This window comes from Astyanax mexicanus, chromosome 6, assembly GCF_023375975.1.
Source record: "Astyanax mexicanus isolate ESR-SI-001 chromosome 6, AstMex3_surface, whole genome shotgun sequence".
NCBI classification, from domain to species: domain Eukaryota; kingdom Metazoa; phylum Chordata; class Actinopteri; order Characiformes; family Acestrorhamphidae; genus Astyanax; species Astyanax mexicanus.
Genome location: NC_064413.1, coordinates 48,958,195 through 48,985,000, shown reverse-complemented (window position 1 = coordinate 48,985,000; position 26,806 = coordinate 48,958,195). Strand labels below are relative to the sequence as shown.

The following is a 26,806-nucleotide window of genomic DNA, read 5'->3' as shown; positions in this document are numbered from 1 at the left end:
TTCGAGCTTCTGACCTTGGCCTTCAGTATGATGTTGATGATGATCATGATGATGATGATTATTTTAATGGTAGAGTTTCAATATGGTGATTTTCTGTCATATCGCACATATCTGGCTTAAATGCTGTCTTTCAATCGAGAGGTCATTTATTATTAATCGCGCTTCACCAGTCTTGGAGTTTTGGACGTTCTGCTTTGTTTTTGTTCCTCATGGTTTAAAGAAGAACTGTGGTGTTAAATGGACTTTTGGTGTATTTAAAAAAAAAAAAAAAACATGATTAAAAAGTACTTACATTTGATGAATAGCACACCACTGTTCTCCCACAGCTTTCTGAGATCCAGAAATTTTAACAGGTTGTCCAAACATCCTTCAGACTGGGTGACACGGGGCATAATCTGCCCTGACAAATCGCTTTTTCCACCGTTATCCAGCTCAAAGTAGCTCCACACCTTCTTGCTAGAATCTGGAAGACCTGACATTTAAAACGAGGCATTAATAACTTCTATAATAAAACTGCACAAGAAGCTTATTGAAAAACTCTGCATAGCCTGCCTCCTGGTGCCAGCTGCTTCGCTATGCAGAGTCTATGTATATATATGTCTATGTTATTTTCAGTTCAGTGATGGCGGCGCTCAGAGCTGAAGCTCACATTATAGGATGTAAACAGTGTTTTTTAATAAGCTTCTTCTGCTCTTTTTTAAGTTATTAATGCCTCGTTTTAAATGTCAGGGCTCTCCAGATTTTAGCAAGGAGGTGTGGAGCTACTTTGAGCTGGATAACGGTGGAAAAAATGACATTTTTGGGGCAAATTATGCCCCGTGTCACCCAGTCTGAAAGGTGTTTTTGGACAAACTGTTAAAATGTCTGGATCTCAGAACGCTGTGGGAGAACGGAGGTGTGCTATTCATCAAAGATAAGAACTTTTTATCATGTTTCAGTTTTGCTACACCAAAAGTCCATTTTACACCAGAGTTCTCCTTAAAGATGGTTTAAAGAAAGTTATCAAAGGTCTTCACGCTTTGGGTTTCCTCCAAAGCTGACCTAAGCTGTTTTCGTTCAGTTTCTGGTTGCCTAGTTTTTGATTTTGTGCAATTTTCAGTGTGTTCTATGAACAGATATTTCTTTTTTTTTTAATTTCTTGTGCACAAGATACATTATATAGAGTTCTGCTTTGCTTTCTAATGTCTGATGACGAATATAGAACTTCAAACAGTCTTTGTAAAGAAGGACGGATGGCAGTCGTGAGCAGTAAAAGACGCGCTCTTTCTTTCTGCTGGAGAACAGTATTGCTTCAATCCATCTGCATGACCAATCTTGCTGTCTGTCAGAAAATCTGTTGATTTAAAATAAGTGCTGTTGTGATCGCTGTGTAATCTGGTTTTCCTCGGTGAAAAATATAAAATGTGAACGTGTTGATGGAGTTTGTGAATAGAGTTGACCATGTTTATAGCCCTAAGGATTCCTAAACCGTCAAAAGTCATGGATGTGTGGGGTTTACTTTCATTTGCAAAGTCTTGTAGAGGACAATTCAATTCGTGTAATGGTCAGATCAGTGAATAAATAGGATTCATCTGCAGTAGACATTCCAGAAATAAATCAATAATTTAAGCATTAAGATATTAAAACATACTGAATATTACTGTACATAGTCATATCTAAATATTATGACCACCCCCTTGCTTTTACTGTCAATTGTCCGTTTTATCAGATCCACTACAATAGTTTTATAATTCCAGACTGTAGTTCTGTATCTGTTTCTCTGCTTACTTTATTATTATTCTTATTTCAGCCTGTTCTTTAATGGTTCTTAAAAGCAGTTATTGTTATTATTCTCAGCACTGCAGTGATTAGCACTGATTAGCATGGTGGTGGTTAATGTCGTGTTAGTGTTTGTTAGTTGTGCTGGTTGTATAAGTAGATCAGACACAGCAGTGCTGCTGGAGTTTTTAAACACTGTACAGCTGCTTCACCTTGTAGATAAACTAAAGTCTAGGGCTGCAATAATTAGTCAATATAATCGAAAATGTGGATTATTTAAATTTGTCGACTACAGATTTCAGTACCACTTTAAAATAAGACTCCTTTATAAAGAGTTTATAAATTGTTTGTAAAGAAGTTTATTACTGGTTATTAATTAGGGTATAAACTATTATTAAGTAGTTACAACACAAACAGGAAGGGCATCAGTGGCCTGTCATGTACCAAATAGTGATTCCATATTCGTTTATACTGTTAAACCTCAGATCTTACTAGATACTTATCTTACTTTGTCTTTTCCATCAGTCAGCCATTACATTTCTGTTTATATCCTTATTTATTTAACTTTAATTACATATTAAATTTCTAAACTGACTTTTAAACGGTCTGTTTTTTAATTAGATATGTTTAAAAAAAAGTCATTGTCACTGTTGTTCTTTCTATTTATGTGTTGTAAGTGCTTATTAATGTTTTTAAAGTATTTACAACTTAATTTATAACCATTTAATAAACTTCTTTGTAAACTGTTATAAACCCTTTATAAAGGAGCCTTATTTTAAAGTAGTACCCAAATTTAATTGTCAAATAATCACTATTTTGTAACAGTCCAGCATTATAAAGTGCTAGGGACTGAAATACAATGAAAGACTCACACAGTTTACACTTAACTTGGTTTGTCTCTCCAAAAGTGCCTAAACTCATACTACAACAGATTACATATTTACCAACTAAATATATCAGTATTTTCTATGTTTAAACAACATCCGGACATTTAAATGCCTTTTAAATTTCCTGTTTTGCTGTTTTTCTGTTGTTCTGTAATAATGAAAAATATGAAATAATCATGGACTAATCAACCAATTGAAAAAATTATAATCAGATTAGTCGACTACCAAAATAATCATTAGTTGCAGCCCTAGTAAAGTCAGAGACAGAAACTCTAGAATTAGCTTTTTGCACAGTTTACAGTGATGGTCTTTTTTTCTAGTCCTTTATCAGTAAGCACAGGATAGTTGTTGGTCTATTCTCAGTCTAGCAGTGACAGCAGTGAGTTGTTTAAAAACTCCAGCAGCACTGCTGCTGTATCTGATCCACTCATTGTACCAGCACTACAACACACACTAACACCTCATACACCACTACCATGCTAATCAGTGCTAAAAGGAGGATGATAATAATAATAGAAAAGTATGCAGAGAAACAGATACAGAACTACAGTCTGTAGTTATAGAATTATAGAACTACAAAGTGCTCAGATATGATCACATATGAGCTGATCAAATGGACACTAGAACAAGGAAGAAACAAGGAGATGATAATAATATTCCAGTATGTCTGTGTACTAATCTGCTCTTAAAGCACATTCTTGCGTCTGCTGCACACGAGCAGATGCTGCAGCTGTCTTCGGTCTTCAAGTCCTCCTGCTGTCATTCAGCTCCATCGATTTCCAGCAGCTGAACTCATAATTCAATTCATAAAGAAAAAATGTGAAACATGAAAAGATCCCATAAACAGTCAGTGAATAGTTGCTGTAATCAGTATGAATCCACCGTGCTAGTGGTGGAGTTCTGTATGGCTGTTGTGTCCTCTTCAGAAGAAGCTGTAATGATGGTGGGTAACTTTTGAATGAGGCCTGTGTGCCGTGACTAGACAATGTAAATAAATGTCTTTGTCAGAACGCGAGTGCTTCTGTGACTTTTCTGTGTCATTTGGGTGGTATGTGTTGATGGCGATCATTATTCTACAAGAAGTGGGATGCATTTAATATTTGGCAACCAAAAAATGATTTGTGTTAACATGGTATTTAAAAAAAATACTTTCAGTGTTTGAACTAGGGGTGGGCAATATGGCAATGAAAAAATATTGTAGTATTTTTGCGATAACGATATTCTTGGCGATTGCAATTTTTTAAAGAATATAATGTAACAAACTGAATATTAAAGTTTTATTTAGTATAACAGTTCAGTAGACCAAATATATTCAGTAGAAAAAAAACATAAAACATAATAATAGTAGAAACAAAAACAGTCATTTGGGTGATAAGTGTTGGTGGTGATCATTATTATGCAAGAATTGATATGCACAGAATATTTGGCAACCAAAATGATTTGTGTTAACATGGCCAAAGAAAAATGGTGTTATTTTTGCAATAACGGTATTCTTCTTTTTTTTTAAAGAATGATATACTACTGCAACAAAATAAATATTAAAATTGTATTTAGTTTAGTAATTTTATAACAGTTCAGTAGACCAAATATATTCAGTAGAAAAAAATACATAAAACATAATAATAGTAGAAACAAAAAAACGATTCTACCATTTTTTGTCTATTTCCTAAAGAGTAACATAAAAAGACCCTGTTCAAATAAAAAACAAAAACCTACCACAAAACTAAAACTCTATACTTTAGTGCATGCATGTAAACTACAAACAAACTATTAATTAAATAAATTATGTATGGTAAATAGCAAAATTAAAACAATATAGACTTGAATATCCTTTAAAAAATATTGCAATATCATCATGTAGTTTTTCGAATGACTCATTAATTTTAAGTCATATTGTGCTCTGTTCATATGTGTGCTATGATGTTACAATGTGCAATATTTTTATTAATTAATTAGTATTTATTTTATACAGTTGTGAAAATAGAGAAATTGTGAAAAGCTGTGTAAATGAGCACACTGACCAGTGTTCAACCCCACTCACAAGATAGCACCTCGCAACTTATACAGGTGTGAGCATTCCCAAGCCAAGCCTCCTAAAGTAATAATAATCAAGAAAAATGCTTCTATTCCATGACTGGGATTTTGGGCATGACTTTGATATCTTTTTGTTTTTTGATTTAAGGGAATTAAAATCATTAAGATTTGCGGAAGTTCGAAAGAAGACACTCAAAGAAGTGATTGTTTTTTATATTGTTTTTATTCACATAAACATTCACTTTTAAGGTACAACTGAAGTGCAATTTACAGACCTTAGCAGCATATAATCGCAGATTAAATTTACATCTTATTTAGACATCTCGTAATTCTGTTTTTTAATTTTCTCTTCATTTTTACAAAGTTTACAAAATGTACAGTCAATATTACAATATTGCCATTCAGCCATGCCTACTACTTACTTTCTCAATAAATTCATCTGTTATAAATCTCATTAACGTAACTCATATAGAAATAAAGAGAATGGAGAGATGAACGACGATCGACCAATTAGACACAATATCAAAATAGGGAACGTTTAAAAACGGATAAAATATCCAAAATAACTCCCAGTAGAGACAGTAGATGTTGTGATTTATTAGTGAAATATATTTGGTGGTTGTAATGCTGTTAGTGAATGGTTAAATTCAGGCTGAAAGTCACAGAAACTGAGATAAAGCTAATGTATAACATCACTGTATGAACTGTAAGTATTGTAGATAGAACCAGCGTGAGCAAAAGTTCAACTAAAGTTCATGCTGGAGCTGGGCGTGTCCTCAGTGCTCCAATGTAGGCGGGGCTTAATATGACCAGTACATTGGGCTCCATGGTAGAAACTTGTGTAGTATTACTTTTACCCTTTAAGTGTTTAATATGACTGCTAGAAAGTTTGCACAGGATCAGATATCAGATATTCGATATGTTCATAAGCTCATAGTCATGTGGTAAATGTGCTGTAAATGTGTTGTACTGTTGCTATTGGGACAAAACCTTTATATAAATTATATTTTTTATTTTAATAATTAAATAATTTTATCATATAATGTAATTTAATATAATTTAATAATGTGTCTAGTTGAAAGTTAAGTATACTCAAATATCCATCATACATACTGAGAACTAGTCAGTTTGTGAGTTAGTGTGGTTACTAGGGACACTACTATCCCACAATGCAATGTGAAGCAAAAAGAGAGGAGCTACTCATGTCTGGAACAATAGTAGAAAAATGCCAATTTTAGCATAATACACTTCCTCAAGTCCTGTTAGCACAAAAAAAAAAAAAAAAAAAAAATATATATATATATATATATATATATATATATATAGTATATACCTAAAAGTAGAGCTGGGCAATATGATGATATTTTATTGCATTGTGATAAATATTCTTATAATATCAACAGTATAAAGAAGAAATCAAAAATCCATTTTTTTTAAGATTTATTTCTTATTTTCTCTCAATTTTTATCCTCCCTTATTTGTCCCACCCACTCAACTGCTTCTGAAGACATGCACATGCCTCCTCCGATACATGTGAAGTCAGACTCCGCCTTTTCAAACTGCTGATGATGCAGCATTGCCGAGTAGCATCACAGCGCTAACGCTCGGAGGAAAGTGCAGCTCACAGACGCAGCCTCGTGCTGATCGACATCACCTTTTCTAGTGATGAAGGGAAAGAAAGAGCGCAATCTACCCATCCAGACAGAGCAAGGCCAGTTGTGCTCTCTCAGGGCTCAGGCAGCTGATGTTAAGTTGTATGACTGGGATTCAAACCAGCGATCTCCCAAACAAAGTGGCTGCACTTTAGACTGCCGGACCACTTGGTGCCCAAAAATCCTGTTTAATTGATGATATGCTGCAAAAACCTAACTGAATATTATTAATACATTTTGTGTGCGTGTCAACATTACGATAAGTACCGTGTGGCGGGAAAATGCCTTAAAATATAAATACTGTGATTTAATAATTTTAACATATTGCCCAGGTTTATTAATTGAGGACATATATCACAGACACCACCACAGTGACGTTTGTACTTTTTTCAAATTAATATTGGATTTATGTGTATATTTATCGCAATGTTGAAATACAGACTAAATGCATTAATAATATTAAGTATCATCCAATTAAACAGGAGTTTTGGGCGCAGAGTGGTCCAACAGTCTAAAGCGCTGCTACTCTGTTCGAGAGATCACTGGTTCGAATCCCTGTCATGCATATATATGTTACATTGACTGAAATGAAGAATTATTTCATGTTATAAATTGTGGCCAAATCATTCAGCATTACCATATACTGTATTAGTGTGTAGTGCATACTGTATTTGGGACATAACCTAAATTAGAGTTTGTATTATTGTACTATTCTATAAATGAATAAATTGTGTCAATAAAGATTTTACTCTCAAAATAAATACAAATCTTAAAAATTTATCATTTTAAAAATAGGTTTTGTTCCAATAGCAACACCACATGTCCAGAGATTAAACACAGGGAAGACTCGACTCTGAAGGAGGACTTTCCTCTCTACACTACTACAGCTTGGCTCTGTGCCAGCCTATGAAACGTCTACAGTTCATCACGAATTGTGGAAACACCGACGGGGCCAGAAACAGTGATTCATGCGCTTGTCAGGATTACTCATAAGATTCTGAGAGAGAGAGGGGCAGAAATGCAGGATCTGTATCACCACTAGGTGTCGCTCTTAGAGCTGATATGGATGTGAAAGGGTGCTGCTCTCACACCTGCTAACGATTCAAATCAAACACAGAACACAGGTCCTAAAGCAAGAAGAGAAATACACACACAAAAACACAATATAACTGAGGAAATACAAACTGTAACACATGTTTAAACATCATCTCAGCAGATCAGAGCTGTGCTGTTTACAGGGGATCCTAATCAAAGTAGATAAACCACAAACACAAAATAAACACAAAATAAAATGGTACAAATGAAGATGACTGCTATATGACACTAAGCTTATGTTACCCAGATCTCTGCTTGGTAAAGTCTATAAAGCCTATGTTGCTGCATAGCATGAAGAGCTCTGACATAACACAAAAAAAAATACATGAAATCATGATTAATAATATTAATAATAATAAACATGAATAACTACCACATAAACCTTTAAATAAACTATTCATTAAACACTGCAGAAACAAAACACGCTTTTGTGTAACCGTTTATCGGAGCAGTGAGAGTTTTTTTTTGCCTGGAAAACACTTAAACAGCCCATCTAAAAAATTAATCTGATTAAAGACAACAGAATTCTGTGATAAATCATGATGAATCTGACTTTTTTCTCTATAAGAATCATTCAGATTGGCAAACTTAAATTATATTCATCTTAGTGATGTCACCAAGTGTGCTGTTTTAAAAGCATATTTGCATTAACTGCAATCACAACATTCTGTTAATCAATCATGAAGATTCATTATAACAGTCTTTTATGTTGTTGTTGCTGTTATTTTCCTATATGTTTAATGTATTTTATTTTATGTTAAATTTATTTGTACTGGGGGTGTGGTTTAGGCCTGGCAGAATAGACCCTGTTTTACTGTATTATAATATCTCAGGCTAATTTTAGTTTTAGTGTTTTTTTTTTAAAGAAGAATAATTTAAAATGTGCATAATTTGAGTTACTGAGTATAATGGAGAGCTTTAAAGGATAACTAGCCCCCCTAGTTTTATCTGACTCCACCCTCAGCTCAAATTTAAAAAAGACTAAACAAAAATGGGTGGGGCACTGGGTGATGTATGGGTTTAGAGGTGGGGCAGGAGAGAGAGCTGATTGGGCTAAACAGTGTGCCTCTTATAGTGGTGAGATGCAGTTGGTTGGATGTCAGAAGAGGGGGCCGCATTGTCGATCGTTTGATTGGCATATGGTAATGTGACTGCTCACCAAAGTACACGGAAACATCATCCACGCCTATAGCGCAGTTAAACCTTGAGAGGGCGCTGCAGAGGCAGAAATTACCACAATGAAAGTCTTTTTTAAAGGATAGGAAATGTTTATTAAAAAAAAAACTTTGAAGGAACACATTTTAGCTATTAATTATTAAAAAATATGCTTTAGAGTTTAGTGACTCTTTAATGGAGTGTTTTTATTGCTGAAATGTATGTGGTAAAATGTAACAAACATACAGCAGTTTGCTTTCAGGGTTAAATCCTTCCAAAAATGGATGAAAAAAAGGCCAGATGTTGACAAAAGGAGTGCTGTTAGACGGTAGCTGTTGCTTAGTGGTTTAAACCATTGCTCTGTGATCTAGACTATCATGGTTCAAATCCTAAAAGAGACAGTTTTTCCATGTATCCCTTGTAAAACCTAAAGTCTGGGATATAAACAGGTGGCTATAAACTGTGATAACCTATGGCTCATTGTCCTCAATAATGATCACGAGGTTGTTGGTTCAAGACTGACCATAATCTCCAAACCATGTGAGATTGAAGTATGTTTAAATATGAATGAATAAACTCAAACCAGAAAGTTCAAATGTTGACAAAAACTTCTACAGAGGTGGTGTGGCTCAGTGGTCTAAACCCTGGTTCTGTAATCCAGATGGACAAGGTTCAAGTCCCAGAAGAACCATTTTCTGCATTGTAAATCTTAAAATCTGTGATATAAGTCTTTGAAAATCATAGAACTAAAGCAGCTGGGATCTTGTGGTTTTCTGGTAGACGCTAAGCCCCACAATCAAGAGGTCATTGGTTCAAGACGTTGTCATGATTTTCATCTTCATGTCATGTACAACTAAAGTGTTTAAACATTAAACCAAACCACAACGGTGAAATGTTGATTAAAGAGGAATCGCCAAAGAGTTTCAGTGGCTCAGTGGTCTAAAGCATGGCTCTGTGATCTGGATATTCAGGGTTCAAGTCCCAAGAGAGCTAAGTTTTGGTGTATATTCATTGTAAAGCCAAATATTTGGGATATATCTATTCAAAAAATACATGAGCTAAATTGTAGGTGGCTTGTGGCTCAATAGTAGACGTTGCGCCTCATGATGAAGTGGTTCTTGGTTCGAGACTAATCAGGATCTTTACATCCTGTAATATCAAGGTTTTAAACTTTATGAAATATGAGTGAAACCAAATCTAAAAGGTTAATTGAAAAATTGGCAAGCCCTTCAAGAGGTTCTGTGGCGCAGTGGTCTAAACCGTGGTTCTGTGCTCTTGACATTCATGGTTCAAGTCCCAAGAGGCATTTTTGGCATGTAGTCTTTGGAAAGCCTAAATCTAGAATATACTTGTGCAATAAAGCCTACTCATGCCTTTTGTAGGGCATTGTGGCTCAATGGTAGGTGTCCTGCCTCCAGATAAGAAGGTCATTGGTTCAAGGCTGGTCAAAAATTCCACACTTTGTATCACCAAGGCTTTTAAACTTTCTAAAAATGTAAGTAAACCCAAACCACAAAGGTAAAAGTTTGATTAAAGGTGGGCTGTGGCAAAGGTGTAGTGGTTTAAACCGTGCGTCTGTAAGCTGTATGGTCAAGGTTCAAGTACCATTAAAGCTCAATTTTGGAATATGTTCATTGTAAAGCCAAAAATGTGCGATATAACCTCGAAAAATAGCTGGCCTAACACAGCGGAGACATGTGGCTCAATGGTAGAAGTCATGCCTTAAGACCAAGAGGTTGTTGGTTTGAGACTGAACAGGATTTTCACATCCTGTGGTGCAAAAGTCTTAAAATTTGAGTAAGCTCAAACCAAAAAGGTAAATCAAAATAAGGGCAAATGCTTCAAGAGGTTCTTTGGCTCAGTGGTCTAAACACTCATGGTTCAAGTCCCAGCTAAGTTCATTTTGAAATGTTGTCATTGTAAAGCCTAAAATCTAAGATATACTTTTGCAAAAACCTCCCACGTAAGGAGAAGGCTGCTGTGGCTCTGTGGTAGGTGCTCTGCTTCATGGTGAGAAGGTCATTGGTTCAAGGCTGGCCCCCAAGGGTTTAAACTTTAAAAAAAGTTAAGTAAACCCAAACCACAAAGGTACAATTTGGATAGGAAGGCAATCTGGAACGGCAAGAGCAGTGGTGCAGTGATTTAAACCATGGATCTGTGATCTGGAGGTTAAGGTTTCAAGTCCCAATAAAGCTGTCTTTAGGCATATTTCTGTTGTAAAGCCCAAAAAATTAGGATATAACTATTTGAAAAACACCTGACCAAAAGTGGCGATCTCTTGTGGCTCAATGGTAGAAGTTGTAACTAAATGATTGTTGGTTAGGATCTTTACATCCTGTAGGCTTAAATCTTTGTGAAATTTGAGTAAGATCACACCAAAAATGTAAGATGAAAAAGGGGATAGACGTTCCTGAGGTGCTGTGGTTCAGTGGTCCAAACCATGGTGATCTGTCAAGATCTGTGATCTTGACATTCATGGTTTGAGTTCCAAGAGTCTTTTTTGGAATATAGTCTCTGGAAAGCCTAAATTCCAGCAAATACTTAAACAAACCCCTCCCATGTAGAGGGAAGGCTGTTGTAGGTGGTAGTGGTAGTGGTAGGTGCTTTGCCTTGTGGTGTGAAGGTAATTGGTTCAAGGCTGGTCACCAATGTTTTTAAACTTAAAACAAATTAAATAAACCCAAACTGATAAATAGGCACGCTGTGAGGGAAGAGCAGTGGCTCAGCGGTTTAAACCGTGGGTCTGTGAGCGGCGAGGTCGGGGGTCAAGTCCAATGAAAGCTAAATTTTTGAATATGTTCTTTGTAAAGCCAAAAATAGATAGAGATATAAAACAGCTCCCTGAATACATGGGTGATATGTGGCTTAGTGGTAGAAGTCGTGCCTCATGATTAAGTGGTTGTCGGTTTGAGACTCAGGATCTTCACAATCTATTTTACGAAGATTTTTAAACTTTGTGAAATTTGAAGCTTAGCTGAAACTAAAATGGTTAAATGAATAAAGGGCCTCTCATACAGAAGGTGCTGTGGCTCAATGGTCTGAACTCTGAAACACTGGTCTGGATGATCATGGTTCAATTCCCAGGATGGCTGTTTTTGCCATTTATTCATTGTAAATGTAACCTGAGATATAAATGGTAAAAAACACACATTCCGAAGCAAGTTGGTTCTTGGTGGCTCACTGGTAGGTTCTGTGCCTTGCAAAAAAGAGGTTGTTCGTTCAAGACCAGTGTAATCATCATCAATACTGTTAATCATAAAATCTTAAATTCTAATCGTGCCAAACCCATCACATATTGATAAAAGACCACCTGGAAGCTTCAGTGGTGCTGTAGCTCAGTGGTTTAAACCATGGTATATGTGGTCTTAACAGTCAATGTTCAAGTCCCCAAAAAAACTGAACTTAAAATCATGGGCTGTTTTTCTATTTAAGTACTCCTCTGGATCTCAAACCTCTTAAGTCCAAAAGAAGCCACATCTCCAGAGAACCAATGTAGCTCAGGGGTTTAACCCACAGAATTATTTTTTTCCTCTCTCTCTCTCTCTCTCTTCATCCTTCTCCTCACCCACAGCCAACCTTGTCTCTGTAGCCCATCCAACCATCTCAGCTTTACCACTGCCAAGCTTTCACCACACAGGACTTGAACCCACAACCTCTTATTCATGAGACAAAGCCCTTTACCACTGTACCATCAGGACCCACATTCTGCATTGCTTTTTTTAGGGGGTTTATTATGATCATTGACACAAGTCAGGATGTGTCCTAATCAAGATTTAGTCCTCCCTTTCTCAGTGCTGTCTTATTCTGTGTTCATGTGCTCGTCACACTAGCAGAATACTACATTTTTACTATGGATCGAATGATAAGATTGTTCTGTATTAAGTTAAAATAAGCACTAACCATTAGCAGGAACTGCGCTATTTGTTAAAAAACAAAGAATTAATGCCGAACCATCCATTTTCTGATTCTTTGTTCCTTTTCATTTAAAAAGTAGGATCTTATGATATAAATGCAGAGTAATCCAGAATAAGACTTTGAGAAAGGGAGGACTAAATCTTGATCAGGACACATGGCTTGTGCCAATGTTCATGATAAACCCCCTAAAAAAGCATTGCAAAGTGTGAGTCCTGGTGGTACAGTGGTAAAGGGCTTTGCCTTATGAATAAGAGGTTGTTGGTTCAAGTCCTGTGTGGTGAAAGCTTGGCAGTATTGAAGCTGAGATGGTTGGATGGGCTACAGATATAAGGTTGGCTGTGAATGAGGACAAGGATGGGTCTTTGAAGGAGGACAGGGCAAGATAGAAAGGGGGAAAAAATAAATAAATAAATAAATAAATAAATAAATAAATAAATAAGATAAAACAAGGGGGCTGGGAAGGGAGAGATAGTATTTTTCTTTTTCTGCTGAGTAGAGGTATAATGCGGCAGTTCCCTTCCAGGGTTAGTCCTTCAAAAAAATTTGCTCTGGGCTCCATAACTGCTGCTGGTTATCTCTCTGGAAGTCCCAGGGGGAGAGAGCCAGGTAGTTCCTCTCCCCCTTTGTGGGTTTGGGTCCGGCCTTGTCCGCCCGTCACATGTGACCCCCGGTTTGGGAACTGTAGCTAGCTTTATCTGCCGTTTACATGCATGCATGTCCACACAAGGTGTGGAGATCCTGACTGGTCTTGAACCAGTGACCTCTTAATTGTGAGGCAGAGCATCTACCAGTGAGCCACAGGTTCCCACAAGGAAGCTGTGTATTTTTTAAACATTTGTATCTCAAATTTTAAACTTTACAGTGATTAAATGACAAAAAGCCTCTTTCCAGCATTGAACCCAGAACCTCTTGCCCAAAGACCCCTGGTTTAACCTCCTGAGCTTGAGCAGCATTTTTGTTTCAGCCTTTTTAGTTTGGGTTTACTTGTATTTTGAAAGAAATAAATTATGCAAAGGTATTAAGCAGTCTTGAATTGCAAGCTTCTTAGTCACAAGGCATATATAGCTTGTATCATCAAACCCATTGAGCCACACAGGTTCTTGTTCTTGCTTTTGATGTTTAAATCTATGATTTGAAGCCTTACAACAAACACTTGCTTAAAATTTGTCCCTCAAGACTTGAACCCAGTTTGTCTTGATCACAGCCCTTGAGGTTTAAACCACTGAGCCACAGAATCTCTTGGGATATGAGGTGGGGTTTTTTTACCTACTTTTGTTTGGTTTAACTGATATCTCATAACTCATACACTTTTAAAATACATCTTCTGAAATCTGGCGTAGACACTGATTGGTATTTGAACCTGAAGTGTCATGAACACAAAGCACAGCATCTACCACTGAGCCACCATAGCCCACAGTGGTTTTCTGTGTTTTTGGAACATTTATATCTCAGATTTTATACCTTGCAATAAAGACAAGCCAAAATGGGCTTTCTTAGCCTTGAACCCTGACTGTCTGAGTCTCAAATACAGGGTTTAAACTGCTGAGCTAATATTTAAGAAACATTGAAACAACACTAACCCATATACTGTGGCTTTACTGACTTGTACGTGAACCAACTACCTCTTCATGTAAGGATCATAGTGTTTACCAATGAGCCACAGGATATCTCTCCCATGAAGTTATTTTTTTGGCACATTTATATCTCCATTTTAAGCTTTCCATTGAATAGACGCCAAAATGTCCTTCTCAAGACTTGAACCACCAACCTTCTGGACACTATGCAAACACTTTTCCAACTAAGCCAACCCAGCAGACAAGCTCACTCCCTATCTTTGACATTTTTGGTTTGGGTTGACTCAAACTTTAATAAAAATTACCTGTAGTTTAGATTTTTATTGGTACACGAACCAACAACCTCTTAACTGGGAGGCAAAGCAACTACCACTGAGCTACAGGACCCCACAGCTTAGTCTGGAATTTGTTGACGAATTATATATCTATTATTTAGCTTTGAAATCAACACATGGCAAAAGACCATCCTTCTGAGACTTGAACCCTGACTGTCTGGAAAACACAAACACACTCATGGTTCAATCAATTGAGCTACAGCATTTCATGAAAAGATGTGCTTTTTAGAGATGTATGTTTTTGATTTGGGTTTACCATTGAACCACAAGAACCCCGACTTTCTTGGTAATAAACATTTGTTTTAAATCATTGACCCATAGGATCCTGAACAATTAACACACTCAACTCATCCTGCAAAGGCCCTGATTTGAACCAACAACCTTTTACTCACAAGACAAAGCTTTTACCACTGAGCCACAGGATCCGGGAAGACTGCAGTATTTTTAAAAGTTATATCTTAGATTTTAAGCTCTGCAATTTATACATGGCAAAAATCGCCTTTTTCTAGACTTGAACCCAGACTGTCGTGATTGTAGGCTCTTGGTTTAAACCACTGACCCATTAGATCTGCTGAACAGAAGTTTTTTTTTTTTTAACATTTAAAGTCTAAAGGTTTTAATGATATTGAGGAACAATTAAACATGACTTGAACCCACAACCTCTTGATTAAGAGGCATGGCATCTACCAGTGAGCCACACAACTCACCATGCTTTCTTAACAGGTATTTTAACATATATGTCTTAGACATTAAGCTTGGTTGTGATTACATGTTTAAATAAGTAATTTGAGCCCCAGGACTTGGACCCATAACCTCCAGACCATAACCTACCAGCTTATACCATTGAGCCATTGCAACTTTTGAATGACAAGGTGTTTTTTACAGTGCTTTTCATTTGTTTGACTTAAATTTAGAAACATTCATAAGCTATACGGTTTGCTATGTTAGAAAGATCCTGACCAGGGCTTGAACTCACAACCTCTTACTCATAAAGCAAAGCTTCTACCACTGAGCCACAGAACCTCACATGCCCACTAAAGTTTGTATAAACATTTGTATCTTAGCTTTTTAAGCTAATGCCCAAAATTCTCTTTTCCAGACTTGAACTCAGAGCCTGGGATTTATCCACTTAACCATAGGATCTTGTGAGCAGTGGCTCAAATTTTTGACATTTGAAGTTTGGCTTTAATAATTTTAAGAACAATTAAACCTGATTTGAACCCACAAACTCTTGATCAAGAGGCATGGCATCTACCACTGAGCCACTGGACACAACAGGCCTTCCCAACATGTCTTTGAACATGCATTTCTTGGACATTAAGCTTGCAGTGAGGACATGTTTAAAAAACACTTTAAGCCCCAGGTCTTGAACCCAGAACATCCAGCTCACATTCCACCAATTAGAACCACTAAACCACAGGATTTACTGGAAGGATGTCTGTTTTTACAGCATTTTCAATTTGTTTGTCTCAAAATTTGGAAACATTTAAAAGCTGTATGGTTAATGTTGGAAAGATCCTGAGCAGGACTTGAACTCATAACCTCTTAATCAAAGCATCAGGCAAAGCATCCACCACTGAGCCACAAATTCTCTTTTTCAGATACAGTGTGTTTATCTTTATATCTTTATATCTTAAAAAGCTCTACAATTATCATATGCCAAAAATGCCACTTTTCAGACTTGAACCCTGACTGTCTTGATCACAGAGCCTGAGATATATCCACTGAACCAAAGGAGCTTGTGCTCAACAGCACATATTTTTAACATTTGAAGTTTGGTTCTAATCATGTTTTAAAACAACAAAATCTGATTTGAACCAACAACCACTTGATCAAGAGACATGGCATCTACCACTAAGCCACTGGACCAAGTTCTTTAACCATCTATGTCTTGGACATTAAGCTTGCAGTGAATATGTGTTTAAAAAAACACCTTAAGTCCCAGGACTAGAACCCAGAACCTCCAGACCATACACCACCAATTCTTACCACTGAGCCATAGTTTTTTCAATAGTTTGCATTTATTTGACTCAAATTTAGAAACCTTCAAAATCTAGATGGGTTGACATGCTGGAAAGATCCTGACCAGGACTTGAACTCATGACCTCTTAGTCATGAGGCAAAGCTTCTACCACTGAGCCACAGAATCTCACATGTGTACCATGTGTAACATGTGTACCATGTTTTTTTTGTGTCTTCATTTGTGTCTTCGATTTTAAGCTACAAATTGCCAAAAATGCCCCTTTCCAGACCCTGACTGTCTTGATCACAGAGCCTTGGATTTATCCACTGAACCATCTCTTTTTGTTTGCTGCCTTTTCTTAATGTAGTTGCATTATCATCTTTTTTTCTGGGCCACCGTACTTTAGAAATAAAGATGACTTTTAAAGTTTTAAAATGACTGAGAAAAATCTAATGAATGGAGGTCCGTTCCCACTAATAAGGAACACCATGACTAAGCAGAACAGTGTCTGACTTTGTAAATCTGATCAGGTTCAATGGAAGCTTCGCGAGACGCAGTTGGTGGACTGCGAATTAAAGCGTGAACCAGCTAATCACCACCTTATTTAACATCTTAAGAATGGGCACGGCTCAAATCCCTCCATTTTCTCGCCGGCCCTCTTTTCTTTGTAAATTCGAGTCGGGACACGGCTTCTTTCTTCCTCTTCACACAGGTCATTGCTCCTGCTGGGTGCCCTTTGTAAATATACAGTACAGCGGCACAAAGGAAGGTAACAGAAAAACGACGTGTCACCTATGAAGTGACGACGGAGAGAAGTATTAAAGCAGCGAGTTTCCAGCCGCCCCGCACGCCGAGCGCTCTGCTGAGACACGGGGTGCCTTAATGGCACCATTTATGTTACCTTGTCACTATTACCTCCACTCCTCTCTTTATATTCCCTGTGCTGCACACAAAAAGGGCTTGAATTAACCTGTCTTTGCAATGTCAAACCCCGCTCCTGCTCCTTTTTTTTTCTTTTTTTGAGTCGTTATAGAGAGAAAGAAAGAGAGAGAGAGAGAGAGACGGAGAGAGCTTGTGTGCTTCGTTGAGAGCTAGCTGGCACGAAAGCAGAGAGAAAGAGAGAGAACGCAACAGAGAGAGAGCTTGTGAGAGAGGGAGAGAAAGAAAGTGGGGAGGGGGACATCATTCTGACAGGGCCTTTAATTGGACATTGTGCAAGAACTCTACAGGGGCCGACCATCCGGAAACGGGCCAGTGATGACAAGATGGCTACTGCCTTTCACTTTGGCGAAGGTTAACACACACACACACACACACACACTTGTGCACGCACACACACACTCGCGTACGTTTAGTCTGGTGTGACAGCTGCAGGTGAGCAGAAAAGTGGTACAGTGGAACTGGCGCTGCTCGTTTCACCTCCAGCCCAGACTGACTGGCCTCACACCTGAGCCAGAGCGGCTGATGGTGAACTTGTGAAGATTCGTGGTGAACAACTGTATCATCCTGTTGAAGGATGGTGAGATTGACAGATCTGTAGAACTGCACTGGTTTAGCAATGGTATGTTTGATAATGTTGTATTAATACCCAAAATATTCATGTTTGTTTGGCTAAAATGTGTATTTACACATTTTTGTATAAATAGATTAAAACTTACACTTGAATCAGAAGGGTTCTTTGAGGGATTTCATAAAAAAACACTTATAGACTGACTTCATAATAACCCAGGTTATTGCCACGTTCAGTGTAAAGGCATGCCACTTATAGTCTTGGTTGTTATCAATTACATTTAATTTACACAAATAAAATAACCACAGTTGGTTCCAAAAAGAAGAGCCATTCTGTCCATAAATTGCCAATTAATAAATTGCCCATTTCAATGTAATTTAAAGGCATAATTCCTGTAGTTTGGTTTCTAACGTTTATATTTATTATTATTAACTACACCCGTGAAAATAATGATGCTACAAAGGGTTATTTGAGTAATACCATAAGAGAACCAGAGACATTTCTGTCCATAATCAGGCTCCATAATGAGATGATGTGCTTGGACCCCAGTAATTGCCACTTTTGATTTAATGTAAAGGCATAATTCCTATAGTTTGTTTTATAATGTTTATATTTGTTATTATTAACACAGCTACACTCCTAAAAATAATGATGATGATACAACAGGTTATTTAACTGATACTATAGAAGGACTACAGTTGGTTCCAAAAAGAAGAGCCATTCTGTCCATAATCTGGCTCCATAATGAGATGATGTGCTTGGACCCCTGTAATTGCCACTTTTAATATTATTTAAAGGCATAATTCCTATAGTTTGTTTTATAATGTTTATATTTGTTATCATTAACACAGCTACACTATTAAAAATAATGGTACTCCTGGTTATTTAACTGATACCATAAAAGAACCACAGTTGGTTCCAAAAAGAAGAGACATTCTGTCCATAATCTGGCTCAATAATAGTATGCTGTGCTTGGACCCCTGTAATTGCCACTTTTTAATATAATGTAAAGGCATAATTTCTATAGCTTGTTTTCTAATGTTTATATTTATTATTATTAACACAGCTACACTCTTAAAAATAATGATGCTAAAACAGGTTATTTAACTGATACCATAGAAGAACCACAGTTGGTTCCAAAAAGAAGAGCCATTCTGTCCATAAACTGGCTCCATAATGAGATGATGTGCTTGGACCCCTGTATTTGCCACTTTTAATATAATTTAAAGGCATAATTGCATAATTCCTATAGTTTGGTTTCTTATGTTTATATTTATTATTATTATTAACACAGCTACACTCCTAAAAATAATGATGCTACTACTGGTTATTTCAGTGTTACCATAAAAGAACCACAGTTGGTTCCAGTAATTGCCACTTTCAATATACTTTAAAGGCATAAATTCTATAGTTCTATAGAAATTCTATAGCTAGAGGGGGCTGAATAGGGCTACACTGCAGTATAAGTCCAAATGTTGGTGGACACCACACATTTCTAATGCTTAATAAAGATGTGGGCTGTAGAAAAGTATATATATATATGTATATATATATAGGAAAGCCCCAGCATTGAGCTCTTGAATTATTTGGAATGATGGAGCTCCATTCAGTACTTTTGAGATTAGTAGAGCAGTTGGGAGTAAGGTAAAGTGGTGATTATACCTCAATTCTTACATCAGTGATCTGAAATCTAAAAGAAAGCCTTGCTGTAATTCCTGTAACAGAAGCTACACTCTTAAAAATAATGATGCTACAATGGGTTATTTCAGTGATACCATAAAAGAACCACAGTTTGTGCAGAAAATATTTGTGCAGAAATTACTGTTCTGTCCATTATCTGGCTCCATAATGGGATGCTGTAATTGGACCACCAGAATTAACAATTTTATTGTAATTTAAAGGCGTAGTAGCCCACCCTTAAAAATAACCCAAAGGTGCTTCAATGGGTTATTATAATGATATCTTAGAAGAAACCAAAAAAAGATCTTTATGGAATTAAAAGTAGTTATTTCACAGAATAATTTAGATAACTTCTTGTAGAATAATTATTTTTTTAAGAGTAATTTATACTCCTATATAAATGTATGTATTTAACACAACATTGAGAATAAATGAGCCGTGTGTAAATAAGATGTTTAGAAAATGCTGTTAGTATGGGTTTTTTAATGTGCTAAATGACAGTATATGTGCAAAATATCATCATTAATGCCCCCAATATGTTTTTTTTTTAAAGAAAGGAAAAATTATTGTAAAATAAGAACATAATGTCAAGATAATAATAGGAATAAAAGGTTAAATTCAGTGAATTTTCACAGACATAGAGGATTTTAGGGAAGTTATATAATCAAAGCAGGACCTTCCAGATTCAATCCAGTTTCCAGTCCTGAATTTTGAGAATACAGAGAATTAATATTAGAAATACAGTAATTTATTGGCTTAATAGTTTCTCATCTACAAAAGTTCATAACAGGCCCTGGCTTCAAGGTACAGATTTGAAGTCTTTTACTTTATATCCTGTGATTGGACTTCACAAAATAACCTTACAGGCCATTTTTAAACCAACCAGTAAATGATATACTTTGTATGGTGGAAGGAGTCATGGTCCTCATCAAAGGTTGTGTTTTCCAGGCAAAAGGCATGACAAAATTCCACGCAAAAGACATAACAGGTGAGTACAATAGGTGACACAAAAGGATAGTACCTATTCTATATTTTCAATCAGTTCTAAATAACGCTATGCTAAAGAGAAATTGTTGAAACTGTGTCTTCATGGCTCTGGCCAACTAAATATATCAAAAGTTTCTATCATCTCATTCTCCTTCAGGTTCTGTTTTCTCAAAACAGAAATTCCTAATTCTCCATCACTTGTAAATCAAGTACAGGTAATGTAGAGAAAGTGCACTACCAGTCAAAAGTTTGGACACACCCCTTTTTACACAATGGTAATATTGTAGCTCAATATGGAAGACATGAACATAATGCAGGAACATACAGCTCAGGCAAAAAAATAAATAAGAGACCACCTAAAAATGATGAGTTTCTTTGATTTTACCAAATTTAAAACCTATAAAATATAATCAAGAGGAAGATGGATGATCAGAAGCCATCAAACCAAACTAAACTGCTTGAATTTCCGCACCAGGAGTGAGTAGCATAAAGTTACCCAAAAGCAGTGTGTAAGACTGGTGGAGGAGAACATGCAGAGATGCATGAAAACTGTGATTAAAAATCACTCTGCACTCCAAATAACCCCAAACCATTTTAGTTGGGTTTAGATTCACTGGTTACTACAAAATACCATATGTGTTTCTGCATAGGTTTAATATTAATCTTTTAATATTAATCTTCAACAGAGATGATCGCTGGTTCAAATTCCATTCATGCCATCAGCTGCTGGAGCCCTGAGAGAGCACAATTGGCCTGGCTCTCTCTGAGTGGGTAGATGGCGCTCGTTCCCTTATTTTTGTGAGCTCATGAATTAGTCTAGCATAGTGCATGCATACGTACATGCATACAGCTAGCAGCTGGTGGATAACTATTATAAGCATTATGGATAAATGGTTACAAAAGAAAATGCTGTTTTTGTTTGGATTTTAATTGATTCATTAATGTTTCATGTGGGCAGCAGATCATTACATGTTGGAGCTGCAAAAAAATCACAAAATGAATGAGAAGTGTGTCCAAATTTCAACTGGTATTGTATGTATTGGAGGTAAAGACCACAGCTAATTATATCGGTTAAGGGTTTTTAATAATGTAGCCTGAAAAAAAAATCTGTTTGCATCACATTCTTACATTCTAAACAAAATGCACTCTGTATTCTGCCAAATAAAAATAGGCGTGGAAGATGATTGACACAAGTAAACAGTGTTGGATGCTGAAGTATGTTACTGACCTTGAAAAGAGTCAGGGTCTGCAGAAACGATGATAGACAGACAGCGAAAGACCATGGGCTGCCTTGTATCCTTAGGATAGCGCAGTAAACCCAGTATAGGCTATTTAAAAAAATACTTCTGAATCATTCCAAAATAAGTCAACTGAGATTCCATCATGCACTGAATCTTGTCTTTATCTAATTAAATCAATATAATCAATAAGGACAGAAATGTACACCCCTACTGAAGGCAATTCTTAGCTCAATCCACCGTGAAATGTGGTGGACAAGGATTGGAGCTGAAGCCTGAAGAGAGAGCGGTGGATCTTCAGGTGTTGAGTTGGTGGGCACTACTGGAGAACAGGATCATGGGAAAAGGCGAGGTGGGAGGTAAGATGAGGCGTTACAGTTCATGGAACGCCCCAATTTTCCTTTCCTTTGGGTGCGAAGAAGCGAGGGCTTGTTGAGGGTCTTGAAAGGAACATTGGTGGAGAATGCGGGTTAAGAGATCAGCAGTCTCACACAGTTTTTTTTCACATCGTCTCACAGCATCTCACACAGGCTCACATCATCTCTCACACAGTCTCACGCAGCCTCACGTCATCTCTCGCAGTCTCACGTGGTCGTGTGGGGTGATATGTAGTCTTACGCAATCGCCACACAACAATGTCTCACACGGTCTCGCGCAGACTGAGGCAAATTCACACAGTCTCACGTGGCAAATTCACACAGTCTCACGTGATCTCGCACAGTCTCACGCAGCCAGCAGAAACTGCTCTTGTTCTGGCGGTTTTCTGACCCAGGTTCCCAAGCCGTTGTCCTGCAGTGCTCGTACCCAATGCTCCTTCGCCGTCTGATAGGTGCCGGCCGCCTGCTTAGCCTCACAGTACATCAACGACGCATCTCTCGAACCCGGTGCACACGCTACCAGCTGCAGAGAGAGAGAAAGAAGAGACAGAGAAAGAGAGAGAGAAGAGAGAGAGAAGGAGAGTGAGGGAAAGAGGGGGTGAGAGAGCAAAACAAAACGAATGAGCCGGCACAAACAGGGAACTTCAACAGCTGTGTAATCTCCCCATTTAAATTTCACAAGCAATTGAACATTCTCTGAGCTTTTGTGCATTTCTTTTGTCGCATGCTCATACACACACACAATCGCGCATGCACACACACACTCACAAAGAGAGAGAGAGAGAGAGAGAAAGAGAGCCGAGATAGAAGGGTTGCAGCCGAGGCGCGGAGAAAAGTAAAGTTTCTTTGGGAGATTAGTGTGTCTGCTCTTGCGTCTCTGACTGTGCTCACGGAGCATTTGCCATGGGAGGCCGCTCAAGTGCTTTTGGAGATGATTACCAGTACTACTGTCATTAGACTTTAACTGCCACCATTTGGTAGAGCAGCCGGAGCTCCTCCATACATTTCCATGATTGTGCTTTACTTGTTTTCTTCCTCCAAAAGTGAAACTTATTACAGCATCAGAACTTGGAGCTACTTTATGATGGAAAAGAAAAAAGTTGGACAGGGCTTTCTGCACAGTTTTTAAGGGGATACATTTGGGTTGAACGTGGTCTAAACAGGGACTTTTGTCACTTTCACTTAAACATTGTATCTCCAAAAATCAGCAACTTTACAGGGAAAGGAAAAAAAGGTTTTTAATTGTTTTAAAAACCCTTTAATTTTGGAGCATTAGTCCATTCAGTTTGTCTATGCAAAATTAAATTGTGATGTAATATAAAGATCAATGGGCAGATTAACAATAGGTCACAATTTAAGTAATAATTGAGTAATAATATAATCAATTTCCTCATATCTTCATTATTTTATCTATCTATCTATCTATCTATCTATCTATCTATCTATCTATCTATCTATCTATCTATCTATCTATCTATCTATCTATCTATCTATCTATCTATCAATCAGCTCAGGACAAATAAATTCAGAGACCACTTCAGTTTCTGAATCAGTTTCTCTGATTTCGCTTTTTATAGGTATATGTTTGAGTAAAATGAACATTGTTTTATTCTATAAACTACAGACAACATTTCTCCCAAATTCCAAATAAAATATTGTCATTTAGAGCATTTATTTGCAGAAAACAAGAAATGTCTGAAATGACAAAAAGGATGCAGAGCTTTCAGACCTCAAATAATAAGGAGTTCAGAAATCAATAATAGGTGGAATAACCCTGTTTTTAATCACAGTTTTCATGCATCTTGGCATGTTCTCCTCCACCAGTCTTACACACTGCTTTTGGATAACTTTATGCCTGCACTCCTGGTGCAAAAATTCAAGCAGTTCAGCTTGGTTTGATGGCTTGGTTTGATCTATCTATCTGTCTGTCTGTCTATCTGTCTATATTAAAAGAACTGTCTCTACTGTGTGTAACACTTATTGAGATTACAGTATATAGCAGTATATATATATATATGCCAGGTCTGAGGGAAGTGTGTAAATAAACACTATCACTGATTCTCTAATGTTAATCTGTTCTTGTCTGTCACCTGTTTGTAAAGCATCATGTGCTTGTTCTCTAGCTGTAAGCATGAGACGCTTCAAAGACTGTGTGTGTTGTGTGTGTGTGTTCGTGTCTGCGTGGGTTTATTACACCATGACTCTCTCTCCAGCGTATCTCTCGTATTATCTTGCCAAACAATGGCACAGTCCTCTCACCAGTCATTAGTGACACTGTTGCATTAGCACTTTTTTTTCTGAGCTGCTACAGGAACAGGCAGTTCCACACAGGGCGTGCTGCCTCTCTCTCGGGTAATGAGGACTACTCGAGATGACTCTTATTGGAGAACAAGCACAAGCACTCTTCAATCTTCTGAAGATACAAGCTTTTTTATACCTAATGCAAGTACCTGAGCTATTGAGGGTACTTGTACAATGAAACGGAAGGGAATAAGTATCCTTCAGGGCTCTGGAAACCACACACCAGCTCAGGTGTGTCACCTATTGCTCCAGTGGGTGGGGCAGTTCTCACCTTGCGGTACAGTCTGGTCCAGCGTGTGAAGAGTGCGTGTTTGCAGAGTCGAGATGGTGCTCCACAGTCTCTCCGTTTCCCCGTGGAGGCATTGATCACCTCCAGCTGTTCGTCTCCGGCGGTCCAATTTACGCTGTAGCACGGAGCTTTCGCCTGCTGCCACCGCTCACTACTGCTGAGACCTGTAGCATAACAATACAGCCAGTGTAAATCTATGAGAATAACCTCTGCACATCATCTACTGCATATACAGAGGTTGGACAATGAAACTGAAACACCTGTCATTTTAGTGTTTGGGGAAGTTTCACAGCTAAATTGGACCAGCCTTGTGGCCGATCTTTAATCATTAATAGTGTGAAGGTTCAATAAGCAGGGTAAGAGCACAGTTTTACTCTAAATATTGCAATGCACACAACATTATGGGTGACATACCAGAGTTCAAAAGAGGACAAATTGTTGGTGCACGTCTCGCTGGCGCATCTGTGACCAAGACAGCAAGTCTTTGTGATGTATCAAGAGCCATGGTATCCAGGGTAATGTCAGCATATCACCAAGAAGGACCAACCACATCCAACAGGATTAACTGTGGACGCTGTAAGAGGAAGCTGTCTGAAAGGGATGTTCGGGTGCTAACCCAGATTGTATCCAAAAAAACATAACACCATGGCTGAACCCAAATCACGACAGAACTTAAAGTGCACCTCAACTCTCCTGTTTCCACCAGAACTGTCCGTCACCACAATAAATTATTGTGGTCTAAAACCAGCTGTTTCAGTTTCATTGTCCAACCCCTGTATGCCATTTAAAGTTCTTGGACATCACTTGTGGACTTGGCTATTCAACTCGATTCAAAGGTTTACAAACTGGTAAAACAAACCTGATTCTAAAGACAAAAGCCCTATTTTGACAGGATTAGTTTCTCAGGACATCTGTGAAAAATAAAAATAGTTCACACTTCTACTCAGTGATAAAACTCTTGCATCCGGACTGCAATTGAAAAAAAAAAAAACAGGAGCACCAGTGAGTTTTCTGGCTTCCTCGGTTACAAGACATCGCGTTCAGTAGCTCCTCCATTTTCTCTCGCTGTTGTGTTTACGTTAATCTCTGTGATTAAAGAATTGATGTTAAATATATGTAATCTATTTACATTAGAGTACAAATGTAAGTAGCACACTTCTAATATACTTTGTTTGGTATAATATATATTTTAATATACTGTACTACAATTTTTAGCGTGTAACAAGTTAACTTTTTTAAATTAGTAGTAGTAGTTTAATTTACTCTCTTAAAAGTTACATCGTAATACATTGTACTTTAAGTGAACTTCTGTAACAGTTGTTTTTAACACACTGCTAAAAATGTACAAAAGTATATTTTTGGAAATAAGTATTTTTGAAGTATACTGATTATTGATATTACATTAAACTAAAAGTGTATTTTTATTAGTCTATTTTTTTAAATACACTATATTGTACTTTTTAAAAAGTATGATTAAAGTTTACTTTTAAACACTTGATGAAAGCATAATATTAATGTACTTTTAATATATTTTAATTAAGTACATAAATCTTTTAGTATATTTACAACATACTTAGAGATTTCTCAATATGTTTTAATTACAATTAAGTATATTTTCTTTTTTCTTTTTAGCAGGGGTTAACTTTTTATTTTGGATTCCATGAAAATGTATTTATATTCTTTCACTTCTCTCTTTCTTTAATGGTCAGTCAGTTTGTAAGGATGGTGATCTTCTGAAAGTGCTGATCACTCTGGGGGAGGTACTGTATATTCCTAAGCGAGAGGCGTATAGAGAGAGCGTCCGAGAGAAGCTGTATTTAACAGCAGTTGAGCGAGAGAGCAGAGAGCATTAGAGAGCTACAGCAGAGACAGACAGGTCACTCTAGCCTGCTTAATTACAGGTGAGTGCCTGAGCGTTTCATTAGCGCCAGAACACACACGGCTAACACGGCTGTTGTAGTGGTAAACACCAGCCTAAGCGCTGTCTCTCTCTCTTACACACACACACACACACGCACACACACACCTCAATCAGCACCTCCTTAGTCCGCCAATT

General features: G+C 37.3%; 2 protein-coding genes across 4 annotated transcripts in view; one reads left to right on the top strand and one right to left on the bottom strand.

Moving 5' to 3' along the window:
- wdr37 (WD repeat domain 37) overlaps positions 1–3,655 on the top strand; it is a 61,108-nt gene extending 57,453 nt beyond the window's left edge. For all 3 annotated transcript variants that reach the window (XM_049480341.1, XM_049480340.1, XM_049480342.1), the window contains one exon: positions 1–3,655. This exon is cut by the window's left edge and continues 495 nt beyond it. The gene's annotated coding sequence lies outside the window, so the exon portion shown is untranslated.
- Positions 3,656–19,850: 16,195 nt separating this feature from the next.
- adarb2 (adenosine deaminase RNA specific B2 (inactive)) overlaps positions 19,851–26,806 on the bottom strand; it is a 323,936-nt gene continuing 316,980 nt past the window's right edge. Inside the window, exons 9-10 of the mRNA XM_022673388.2 lie at positions 24,733–24,914; positions 19,851–22,683 (exon numbers count right to left, since the gene is read on the bottom strand). Of these exons, the coding sequence (XP_022529109.1) occupies positions 22,507–22,683; positions 24,733–24,914 (359 nt within the window). The 3' untranslated portion in view covers positions 19,851–22,506. The remainder of the gene's footprint in view (positions 22,684–24,732; positions 24,915–26,806) is intronic.